This window comes from Condylostylus longicornis, unplaced genomic scaffold (genome assembly GCF_029603195.1).
Source record: "Condylostylus longicornis isolate FDR11 unplaced genomic scaffold, ASM2960319v2 ptg000048l, whole genome shotgun sequence".
Lineage (NCBI taxonomy): Eukaryota > Metazoa > Arthropoda > Insecta > Diptera > Dolichopodidae > Condylostylus > Condylostylus longicornis.
Window position 1 is genome coordinate 771,198 of NW_026578017.1, and position 12,904 is coordinate 784,101.

At 21.3% G+C, this 12,904-nt stretch overlaps 2 protein-coding genes across 2 annotated transcripts; both read right to left on the reverse strand.

Annotated features, from left to right (window-relative positions):
* Window positions 1-671: 671 nt before the first annotated feature.
* Window positions 672-6,503, reverse strand: LOC129611051 (longitudinals lacking protein, isoforms N/O/W/X/Y-like). Its single transcript, XM_055523972.1, has 2 exons — window positions 6,288-6,503; window positions 672-3,471 (listed from the first exon to the last, which is right to left on the reverse strand). The coding sequence occupies exons 1-2, from the start codon at window positions 6,358-6,360 to the stop codon at window positions 2,447-2,449; spliced, it is 1,098 nt and encodes a 365-aa protein (XP_055379947.1). The 5' UTR covers window positions 6,361-6,503; the 3' UTR covers window positions 672-2,446.
* A 212-nt stretch (window positions 6,504-6,715) lies between these two features.
* LOC129611054 (uncharacterized zinc finger protein CG2678-like) lies at window positions 6,716-9,754 on the reverse strand. The gene is made up of 2 exons (XM_055523978.1): window positions 9,699-9,754; window positions 6,716-8,554 (listed from the first exon to the last, which is right to left on the reverse strand). Exons 1-2 carry the CDS (start codon window positions 9,706-9,708, stop codon window positions 8,283-8,285), a joined length of 282 nt encoding a protein of 93 aa, XP_055379953.1. The 5' UTR covers window positions 9,709-9,754; the 3' UTR covers window positions 6,716-8,282.
* Between the last annotated feature and the right edge of the window lie 3,150 nt (window positions 9,755-12,904).

Genomic DNA, 12,904 nt, shown 5'->3' on the forward strand with positions numbered 1-12,904 from the left:
ACAGAAAAACTTAAATATGATATAAAATCTATTGAAAAAATAACAATCTTATTTTTTATAACTTTATTTAACTAAAATATTTTTAAATTTATAACGTTACAAACAGACTTTTCTTCAAAACCTTTAAACAATCATAATTAAAAATATTTAATCATATCTTGTAATAATTGCCCAAAATTAAAGTATCTTCAAATTTTTATATTAAACTTCCATTTTGAAATATTTTTTTCTTATTAGAAAAATTCTTGGTATGGAAACCTAAAAAGAGAATAGATTAATAAATAATTTAATTAATTTTTATTTAAACTCCTTTAATAACGTACCACGTTTAAGTTTGAAATAAATTTTAAATTTTCCATTATTATTAACATTTTTTAAGAATTACAATTTAAAACATACACGTTTCTTGAAATTTCTAGAAATATGAAACAAAAAAATAAAAAAAACTTTACAAATTTTGATTTCAAGCAGCTTAATTTCAATGAAGCATTTCTATCGATATTATTTTTTCTTGATCAATTTTCTGAATTCGGGGGGAAATTGAAAATTGAAAGTGCTTAAATAAAACAAATTTTTTAATTTTTACATCAAGTTTTATGAAAACGATAAATTTCAAATATTACATTTATATCAATTTTAACTTTTCCGAAATCTAAGTTTTCTTACTTTATTTCAGTATTTTTTTAATTAAAACCTTTTACATTTCGAGCATAATTTAGTGTGAATTCATATTACGTTTTTATAAATTTGCTTTACAAAATTTGACCAATTTTTCATTAAATTTCATTCAGTAATAAATTTTAATGAATCAACATTTTTAAAACAAAGGATTGATCCTTGAAGATAAAAAAAGAATCAAAAAATAAGAAATTTCAGATGAATGATTTTTATTTAAAGACGTGAGAGATTTTCAATTAATTAACCAAAGATATGCAATAAAAAAATTGATTTTGAGATACAATAAACAATATTGTTAATTAATAACTTTTAGTCATCGGGCATACAAGCGAATATATAATGTTTTCTTAAGTTAGTTTAATTTAAGCATACTTAAACCCTAAAAAAAATTACATGCATATTGGTATATGTTTCGGTATTAGAATGATTAAAAATTCATATATAAAAAGAATATTATAAATTATTTTTCATTCCAATTTTCTAACTTTAGATCTCTTAAATTGTACTTAATTTGAAATAGGGTCTTCTTTAGCAAAATCAGGAAACTTAACTTTGTTTTTGTGAACTTTTTCGAAATGTTCTTTTAAATCCTAGTTTCAGAAGAATTTCTTATTAGATAGGTTCACAATAATTGTTTTGTTAACGTCACAAAGGAGTTTATGTGACGAAACATTATATTTCTTGCCGAGTAATATCTACGATATTTCTGGGTTTCGTCTGCGATAATAAATTTAATAAAGATGTTGTCCTTAATGAGAGAACTTATTTGGAGGTACACAAACTTTTCCAAAAATCTGAAAATTTTTATCCGAATCAAAGTAGAACTAAATAAAAATATATGATAAAAAAAATTGAAATATTAAATTTGATTTTTAAAAAATTTGCAATACGAATCTAAAATTCTAACATTCATAATCTTATTGTTTTGATACAGACATCACATAATATATATAAATTACTCCTGCAGTTTGAAAGCAAAAGTAAAAAAAAGCTTAGTCATTAGCAATAAATAATCATTTCTAACAATAGAATAAAAAATTTTATTCGATTTTACTTAATTTTTTTCCAAAATTGGTTCTAGAAATATTTAAAGGTATTACTTAAATTAAAATACCTTTATTTTGTTTTACATAAAATTATTGGAAATGTAACAAAACATCTGTTTTATATATTCTCCTAAATAACAAAACTTAACACCATAAATCCATAACATTTTCATTAACATTTCCATTTTGAACATATGTCTGATTTCAAGTATTGAAATTTAGTATGGTTAAATTAAAAATTTATATATTCAAGTAAAAAATCAAAGTAAAAATATTAAGAAATAAACATAATATTAGAATAAATAAAAGTACATGAGACAATCCTTTGTTTATAAAAATTTTCAAGCAAAAGTTAAATTAGACAATAAAATTCGAAGATTCATACTATTGCAATATTCATACTATTTGATATAGAAAGCCATAAGACTTATATTAAATTAAATTATTGGCGGGTAGTTGCATTTCTTTTCTATTCTAAATATATGATAAATTTAAACATTTTTGCAATTTAACATTTTTTACATTTAAAAGCAAAAAACAAAAAAACTGAACATTTATAATAAAAAATTTTTTATGATTCCAAAAAAAAAACTTAACTATACAAATTTCTTACTTTACTAATTGCATTTACTAAAACTTTATTTTTTGATATTTTAAACCCTTGCTGATTGAACAACTAAGAATCTTAAATTCTTAAAAAACTTTACTAAAAAAAGATTATTTTAGTCGATTCCTTCATACACATCAGGATGCTTTTGTAAAACATGTTTTTTCAAATCAGATTTGTATTTACTTCTATGTGTGCAATAATTGCATTGAAGGGATGGTACCACACCGCATTCATAAATTTTATGTCGCTTTAAAGATCCTTTTATTTTATATGGTTTACCACACTGATCACAAACAAATGGTAACTCCGATTTCATTTTCACACCACCCGATATTGATGTTATTGTTATTTCCTTAGTATTAGGTTTTATATCAGATTTCTCATATTTTAGTTTTTGATTTGTCGAAAATTGTTGTGATTGCGGTTGATGTTGCTGTTGTTGGGTTTGGGGTGATTGTTGAAGTGAGTGCTTTTGATGTTGTATTTGAAGTGGCGTTGTTGGTATTTTAAATTGTTTAACAGTTGATGCCTTTGGATTTGTAATCACAATTTTCCCTTTTGTTGTTATCGATTTATGTGGCTGATGCTGCTGCTTTTGGTGTTGATGCGAAGATATTTGTACGGTTTTTATAGTTTCTTTGTTATATTCATCAGACATAATAGATTCTTGCTCCAAATGAGGAATATCTTCATAAAGTCCATCATCATCAGCTAATTGTGTAGTTGTAGAAGCTGTTGCAGTATGTGATTTGATGTGTTGTTGTGGTAGTTGTAAATGATCATTTTGAGGTTGCTGCGATTGACGATGCTGTTGCTGTAAATGCTGCTGTTCATGAGTCTGTAACTCGTGTAATTGATGGGATGAAATTTCCTCAATTGCTTCAATTGTATGAATTTCTTGTACTGTATAATTTGTTTTTATATCTTTATCATGCTTAATTGATTGAGTTGTTAAAGTTGTTCCTGTTGTTGCAGCTGTCACTGCGGGTATTAACGTCTGTAATTGAATATTGTTTTGCAGGCCAGCACTAGCAGCCACTGACGCTGGAATTTGTAACAAAACCGTATGCGTAGCTTGCGGCGTTACGATTGCTGTTGAGGTTGGTAAAGCTTCAACTAAAGTCCATATACTATTGCCTAAAACAAGTTAACAAATTAGTAAAAAGCAATCTTGCAAAAAATCTAAAATTTTAAACGATTTTAAATTTAGTGTTAAGTGTCTTATAATTATAATATCTAATTAGTTTTTTTTGTTTAATGATACAAACATAAACTTTTCTTACAAGTTTATAAATAAATAATATTGTAGAAATTCAATTATTAAAGTTTGATTTCTCATTTCTTGTAGCTTACAAAATTTGAAAATAACAAAAATAAATAAAATTAAACTCATTTTATTAAATTACTTATTTACATTTATTTTAACTTTTTTACACCATTACAAATCATACTATATAATTGCAAATATTAATCAGTATATTTACTATAATTAGTTCTTTTTAGTTTAATTTTTTTTACAAGATTTCATAAGATTTTTGTAAACCAAATCATAGCTATAATTTTGTCTTAGAAAAATGTGAATTTTGTTCCAAACTTTGTGTCTATTATTGCGACTGAATATACATATATTTAAATTTTTTTACTTATATTTTTTTCTATTGAATTTGGAATTTATTATTAGTTACATTACAGTTTTTACTATAAAATTATTTTTAAGGTAAATTACATTTTGTACATAGTACTTTATTAGAAATTAATGAAAATCTAAAATAAAATTATTTCTTAAAATTTTTTATAAATTAAAAAAGTTTTATTAAATTTCGAAAAGGGAGTTATCAAGTAAATATTATAAAAATATTTCTTAATAACAAAAGAAGTTGAAATAACCTTCATAAAAAGCTACATTCCATTCAAAAAGCTTAATTTTTTAATTAAAAATATTTCCTAAGGACGTACAAAAATAATTGAAAGTAGTTATATGTATGAGCACAAAATCCTTAATTTGTAGACATTGTTATATTTATATTTAAACTTTTACTATGTATTTTATTATTTAAAAAATTTTATAAATACAAAATTTCTATGAATAAAAAATATTAGAAAATTGAAAATTAAAACAGCAAACATAAAATATTTAATATTAACACTTATTAATATTTAATATATCATATAAAACCTATATAATACAATTCTAAAATTTAAAATATCTATTAGAAAATTAACGGAAACTAGTATATAACATAGTGTATATTAAATTCACTAGACGTTATTTATGTATTGTTTCATGTAATGTACTTGTTTTTTATATATAAATTAACAAAAGCCGAAAATTAAGAAAAAACTAATCTAACCGTCCTAAATCCGAAAATATTTTAAGATCGGTATTAAAAATTGGGAAACTCGTTTACGATTATAAAAACTGCCTTCACCAGTTTAAGTTTGTATTTATGCTTTAATTGGAAATTTCTTCTTTAAAGAATCTTAAAGCACTTAATTTTTTATGCTACAATTTATATTGAAATTTTGCTTTTCCAATTCTAAAATATTTTTTTCAAGTACTGTTTTTATCTTCAAAATTTGATATCAATCAAATCAACTTTGGAACACAATCAAATCACCTTTGGAACACAATCGATGTTGCAAATTAATGCGAACAAATCAATTTTGCAAATAAATGTGTTTGTACAACTTTACGGAATGTCTTTGTTAACATTTAATTGCAAGAAAACTTTATGGAAACATAATATTTTTGGCAAGACAAAATCCTCAGACAAACCCCTTGCTCAAAACCAAATTGCTTCATATTCCAGCTGAAAACAATACTCAGAGGCCAACTAAGAAATAATTTATAAATTCTTAAATTACTTGAATAAGTTGAATATTTTTGACTAATCTGATTTGAAATATATATATATGTTTAAATTGATGCTTAAATTCTACATTTTCCCAAAAAATGTTTGCGGAGTCACTAAAATAGAATAAAAAGAATTTTACAAAATGAATTGATAACTCTCTAAATCTTCAATTCTTCAAAAAAAAAAAATTAAAATGAAATAGAAATTCTCTTTCATTCGAAAAAGGTACTTTGTTTATGCTGATTATGCTTATGTTTATTTTGAAAGTGAATTAAGTCCATTTGCAATTTCGAAACTCTTTTATTTGCAAATCAATGAAAATATCGATAGTTGGAATGAATTTTTGATTACTTTAAACTTAAACGCTGCAATATTTAATTTTTATTTGAAATGAGCTTAGATCACTTTCAAAATAAACAATTCACGGATTTTAATATACGCACTTTTTCAAAGCTAATTTTCTATTATTCAAATTTGTTTTCTTCTTTTTTGAAATAAAAAATTCTTTTCTTAGTGGTGTCATAGAATAAATTAGAGAATATAAACTAAAATAGATAAAAATTAAAATGGTACTGATAATTAACGCACATTTCAGGTTAAAAAATTTAAAAATAAAAATCAAAAACTTAAAAATACTTTTGGAATAAACAACCGTTCCTTTTTATAGTCAGCAAGAAAATCACATGAAAATTATTCTTAAATTTATATATTTTTATATGTACATATATGAATATATTTCATATATTTATGCTTATATGCATAATGTATGTGCATATATATTTTATTTGAAGATTTTAAGTAAATGTTTCACAATTTATCAATTCAAATACAAATAAACTTTTAACTTTTAAATGTTAACAAAAAATTTTATCTAATTATTTATACAGGATCTTCAATTCTAAAATACAAATTATATTTACAAAATTTAATTGAATGTGAAAAATAAATTACAGGTATTTTTAGCTTTTTCAATATTAGAATAAATCAAATGACAAATCGCAATCGTCTGTGTTTCGAGATTGAATATTTATCGTAAATAAATAAAAAACTAAGAATAATTATTGAATTAATAGCAAAAATCATAGAAAGTAAATTTACATTTAACTACTTTCATCATTATCGAAATTGTTATATTTGCTACTGTCGATTTTATTGTAACTGTAGTTTTCATTATAATTTTCGTTTAGTAAATTCCTCGTATTTAATAATAACTGATTTTGCATCAAATTGTTATAGTCGTCCGGATGTAGTCTAGACATATGGCGATATATATGATCTTTTCGTTTTGTACGATAAACACAACAAGGGCATCCAAATTTCTTTTCTTTTGAACAATAAATTACATGTTTTTTGAACTTATCCTTCGAATCGTATAGTCCCTTACAACGTGGACATTCAAATTCATCCTGACTGGCAAAATTATGCGATTGGTTACTAAAAACTTTTAAATTAGCTCTTCCAGAGAATATAGAATGATCATAATTTGTGGCTAAAAGATTTTCTAAAATTGGAAACATTTCTAAAATAAAATTAAATAAAAAAAAGAAAAAAGAAGAAACAAAAAAAAATTAAATTTTTTCACAAAAAAATTGTAAAATATTTCTTAAAAAGTATGAAAAACATTTCTCCCATTTTCTATAAAAATATAAAATAAAAATAAATTAGAGGACAACATGATATCCGCCCAAAACTAACCATTGCTTCTTACTGTACAAGTATTAATAAAAGTATATGTATGTATAATCGACAGCTGTCTTAAAAGTTTAATTTGTATTATTGTATGAAAGCTGTTATAACGTGTTAAATTCAGTGAATTTATAATGATAATATAATATTAACCATAACCTTATTCCTTTTATGCACAACAATTTATTTTTGATATCAACTGAATTAAAATATTATAACTATCTATTTATAATACAAAAGAGAAATGTTGATTATGTTAAATATAACAAACATTTTTACATTAATTTTTTTTAAAAGTTATTCAAGTTAATATTTTAAGGGTAATAAAAAAAACCGTTTTTATATCAAAAAATTTTAACTTCAATCATTCACCCATATTCTGCTGCCAAGCAAACATCGCATGAAGTGATACTAGAATAGCACTTAGACGTAATAACGAAATTTCGATTGATGGCAATTGTCAAAATCATTGGGTGTCATTTTTTATTGCTTCATTATTTACATTCGATAGACTGTCAAGGTTTAGATTAGTTAAATTTTCACCAGTAGTGTAAATACATAAATTTAACTTATAGTTTAATTATATAAATTAATTTTAAAAATTACCAAATTTAGTAGTTATAAAAATTATTAAATTAATTTTATGGTAAAAATTTTTCATTATTTTTTATATTGCTGATTGAGGTTTTTCTACTTTACAGAACAAAAACAGTAACAAATACAAAACAATTTGAGCGTTTAATTGAATTATTGCAGGATAATCCAGAGATTGCCAAAGGTTTTTCTGATTGTCAAATATTTAAACGGGTACTGCAATTCAAATTACTCAGTAAACCTTTTCGAAATTCTGAAATTTTAAATATGTACAAAATTTATGTTTTATAATTATATTAAATACACTTAATTTTTTTTGCAATTCTGTAGGAAATTTAAAGGTATTTGAACTGTTTCTGATTTTTCAGGAACAGTGTTGACACTTATCAAAAATTGGCGCGATTGGCAGAATATGGGTGTTTATTTTAAAGAAAAAAAATTTTCACTTTTAATTAAATTAAAAAAAAATTAAGTTCACAAAATAAATAAGTTTTACACATAAATAACTGTTTTTTTAGACACATATCTTGCAATCCTTATCAAAAAAATATCGTAATAAATTGAATAATATCAATACATCCTCAAATATACTAATTTCGTGTTTATATTCTTTTATAAAAAACAAGTAAAAAAAATACGCAACTTAAACATAAAGAAAAAATATATATTAAACATAAGGAACTATCACAACAGAAACAGACTTGCCATTTTACAACTGTTTTTTTTTTTCATTTTGTAACTTATAAATCAAATTTTTTTGTATTGAATAAATCACAAAAATTGTAAGAAGTAATTAAACAGAAACAAAGATGTTTATTTCATTTCATTACTTAATGTTTCTACACTTAATATTTTCAATGATGGAAAGTTTGATACATTTTTTTGGTGCCTTTCAATATGTTTGGGCAAATTTCTTCTCTGTGTTACAATTTTCGGGCAAAAAGGACATTGAGCTCCCAAACCACATTCTCGCATATGACCCCGAACTGCTGTGATTTTTTTATACTTAACACCGCATCTTGGGCATATATATCTAAGTGTACCGTCTTTCATGTACATTGTTTTTGGTTCATCACATTCAGAATCTGAAAATAACACATATATTAACCAAAATTAATTTTTAAAAGAATGTATTCTTTTCACACAAACTTCATTTTGTACATATGTATTTATATTTAATTAAAAAAAATTGAAATTATTATAAAAATAAACAAAATTAAAGAAAATCAAATAAAACTAATAGAAAAAAAATAAATTAAAGAATGTACAATTCAATTTGAAATTTTTATTCAAATTTATTTTCTTAATAGCGTTAGATTTTACATTTTCGTATTTTCACTTTTTTTTTAAATTAATTTTTTCAATATAAATATAAGAAAAAAATTACACTATTAAATGAAATACCTTTAAAATATTAGATTTTAGTCATTGTTCTATGTACAAATTTTTGATTTAAATAAATCTGAAATTCTAACCACAAAATTGCTTCAAAAAATATGAAATATGCTATATAATTCTAAATAATATTCTAATCTGAAATTTACTGCTTAAAAACAAAACAGAGATTCTTTAATAATTATGACAATAAGAATATTACTGCCATATTAAGATTTAAAATATTCCGGAATAAAGATATTGCCAAAACTTGAAAAAATATATTTCTAGATAGTCTAGATAGTTTCTAGATAGTTCTAGATAAATCCATTTATAAAATCCTTCTAAATTCTAAAATACAATAACAATAATTTGAGTTGTTCCAGACATTTTAAAATATTAGCAAAAAAACAGTTTTTATTTGCATTATAATTTACATTTATATTTCAGAATAAAATTTTATTTGCATAGTTCAATAAAAAAACTTTTTACTTTTAATCTATTTAATATTGTACTTCATTTATTTCAAATTTTGGACTAACTCTAAATAAAGTGTATATATTGATGAAAGTATGAACGAATTTCAAAAGAATTTTCATAAACTTGCAACTGATTCTTCATTTAATTGAAATAAATGTTTTTAGAATGCTAACCCTTTTTTACAAAGAACAAAATATTATCAACAAGACAAAATAATTTCCTTTTTATAATTTTTAAATTCCATGATCCGAATACTATTTACAAATTAAAATTAATTTATCAATTTAATATGAGTTGCTTAAGCTTCAAAGTGAAGGAACGCGCTGAAATTAGGGAAAAGAATATAGTAAATTTATTTCCAACATAAATACGAACCTAAATCCATCAAGTTTTGAACTTTATTCTTGAACAATCCGAGTGTTATCACATTGAAAAAGACCTAAAATAAAATTAAAAATAAAATATTAGTATAAAAGTCGAAAGTTGCATTATTTGAAACCAATTGTTAAACAATTACATAAACAAAAAATCAAAAGAAAATTTTTTCAAAATTAAATGGATTACCAGAAAAATTGCATTGAAAAGGAAATAGTTAGATAGGGATATAAAGATGTTCGCAAAAAATTTTAAACTAGTTTGTTTTATTTACATTATATACTTTTATTTTTCTTGTTTTTATATATTTTCAAATTATAATATTAGTGAATTGATTTATTTTATTTTATGATTAAATTATTCAAAATTCACTTGATATATTGAATAAACTTTTAAAATAATTAATTAAATCTATATTAATTTTAAAAAATTTACCACAATAATGAAACTTTAGCATAATATGCACTTTTTAATCAATATCGAAAATATTATTGGATTAAATAATAAAAATGTTTCATAAAAATAAAAATACAAATTTAACAAAAAAAATTTAATAACATTTAAATATTTTTACAGATAAAATATTATTTTTTAATATAAATAATTAAATATATTTAAATATTAAAATTTCAAGCTATAAATATAAGTTATAATGATAGCATCAACTTTCAGTATAGTCTCAGTCCGATAATAGCAAATAAATTCGTACAAATTAAAAATCTTTGAATAATTTTTATATTTACTAACATAGAGTTTGATTCACGATTAAAAAACTACACTCTGAGCTCTGGAAGTTAATGCAATCATTTTACATTACATGTTGCACAAATATCATTTCAATTACTCATAAATTTTACTTGGTAATAGGGTTTGAGTTTAGAAAAAAATTAATTAGTAAAAGTGCATAGTTAAGATTGAAGTACATATTTGCATATTATATTTTGAAATAATAATCTAATAATTATTTCATAGCGAATATGTTTCTCCGATTCAATCGAAACCGCTCTCTATAAAAATTAAATTTTTGTCTATACTTTTTAAATATGTTTATGAAATTAAAATATATATATTTTAGAATTAGTATAATAATAATAATAATAATAATTATTTACCAAAAATTTAAAATAAGTTTAAAGACAAAAAAAAATTTGAGAAATTTAAAATAACAAAAATTTAATATAAAATTATAACATAATAAAATAACAGCCCTTTTACCTTTAACTATTTTATATCATAAATATTTGAATTAAAATGTTAATTTATTAAAGTAAAATTATTCTTATTGAAACACTGAAATAAAATCAAATGAAATCCAAATCAATATGACTACTTCGAATTTAATTCCTGAGATATTTTTAAATTTATAGCTTAATGCTTTTTTGTTTTATTATAAAATGATTTTTTTTTATTTTTTGTGTAAGAACTTTAAAAGAGTTTTAAAAAAATTATTTTTAACTTTAATATCGAAATTTACACAAATTTAAGAGATCAAACGTTTTTTTTTAATACACATACTTAAATATATTTACATAAATGTATATTTATGTAAATAAATTAATTTAAAAATAATGTGCAAATCAAAAATTTCAATATAATTTACGATATGGTAACATTTTAATACAAATATATTACATCATTTACAAATGTTATAACATTAATCAGCGAAATGAAACATAAAACTTAATATAAATAAATTGCTTAGCTTTAAGAAATAATATTTTAATTCACATTATTTTAAACGATAGTGCGTTTTTATTTCTTTTTTAAATATTTATGTATATACAAAAATAACATTTAAATATTTTATAATTTATATCAAACTCTATACTGAATGTCATAATCTGTTCCATCTTCTATATATATTTTTTAATAAGTATAGAAAGTTAAATGAATGATATATCGTTATATTTAAAAAAATAAATAACTTATTCTAAATTTTTCAAAACAAGTAGGTAATATTGTGTTATTAATTATTAAACAAATTTTAAAATATTATAGTTAAGATAGGCCAAAAAAAGTTTTGTTTCATATTTTTTGCTTTATCACATTTTCTCTAAAAAATCTGTGAACAAGACTTTTTTGGGTAAAAAAGATTTTAAATAAACCAATAATAAAATATGGTATAAAATATGTATAAACCAAAAAAATATTTAATTATATTTTATCAAATAAATACAATTATTTTTCTATTTGAAATTATGAAAATAAATGAAAAATTTGACAAAGAACAATTATAACTATTCAGCCCTGAATATGGTTCTTATAGACTTACATAACATTGATATGATATATATCTATACATCAATATATTATTATTTAAATATTATACACGTATTCTTAAAAATGCTAGTTTATTTGAAGGGATAAGCAAATTTGCTTTTATTTTTCTCTTTTATACATATATACACAATATGAACTTAGTTTTTTTATTTTATATATTTTTTTGTTTTCTTCTATATATTTTACATTGTTTGTTTTTCTAATATTATGTTTTAGATTATTAAGAACTATTATTTAATGTATGTAAAACAAATTAATTTGTTAATAATAATTATTTATAACAATCACAAATAATCACATCAAAATTTTCATTCACAGCTCCATTGTTACAAAAAATTTTATTAAAAAAAAGGAAAAAAAAACAATTGCCTTACTCATCCCATTATTTATTTTATTTTTTTAAGAAAAAACATACATTGTAGAAAAACTATTTCTCGTTTTTAAATTTTTGATATTATATCAAACTTTTTAAATATTTTTTTTCTTTGTATACGTTTTTATGGTTATTAAAATTTTATAAAATTATGTATGGAAAATTATTTTTTAAAAATATTTTGTATAATCCACTGAAAAAAGGATAAACGTTAATTTATTTTTTCTCTTTTTGAACAAAATATCTATATTGAATCTAAATTAACAATTCATTGTATAATTTAAATACATTCAAAATTATTATAATGAAATAAAATTTAAGAAAATCTCATATAAAATAAAAATTATTTTGTTTATTTTATGTTTGAAAATATTTTTTTTAATTGTTAATATTTAAATTTATGTGGTATTTACTAAATGGAATAAAGTAAAAAAGATGTAACCAACTACAAAAAATAACAAGAAATAAATAAATAATATTATCAATATTTTAATTATTATTATTGAAGTTTAATATTGTATCAATTCAAAATTTTTAATTTTTTAAGTAAATT

What these genes read in the sequence shown, in the direction of transcription:
- LOC129611051 (XM_055523972.1), bottom strand. Translation starts at nt 6,360, where the DNA reads ATGAAAACTACAGTTACAATAAAATCGACAGTAGCAAATATAACAATT. An exon ending in AATGATGAAAGTAGTTAAAT is followed by an intron (nt 3,472 to 6,287) that starts GTAAATTTACTT and finishes AACTTGTTTTAG; the next exon opens with GCAATAGTATATGGACTTTA.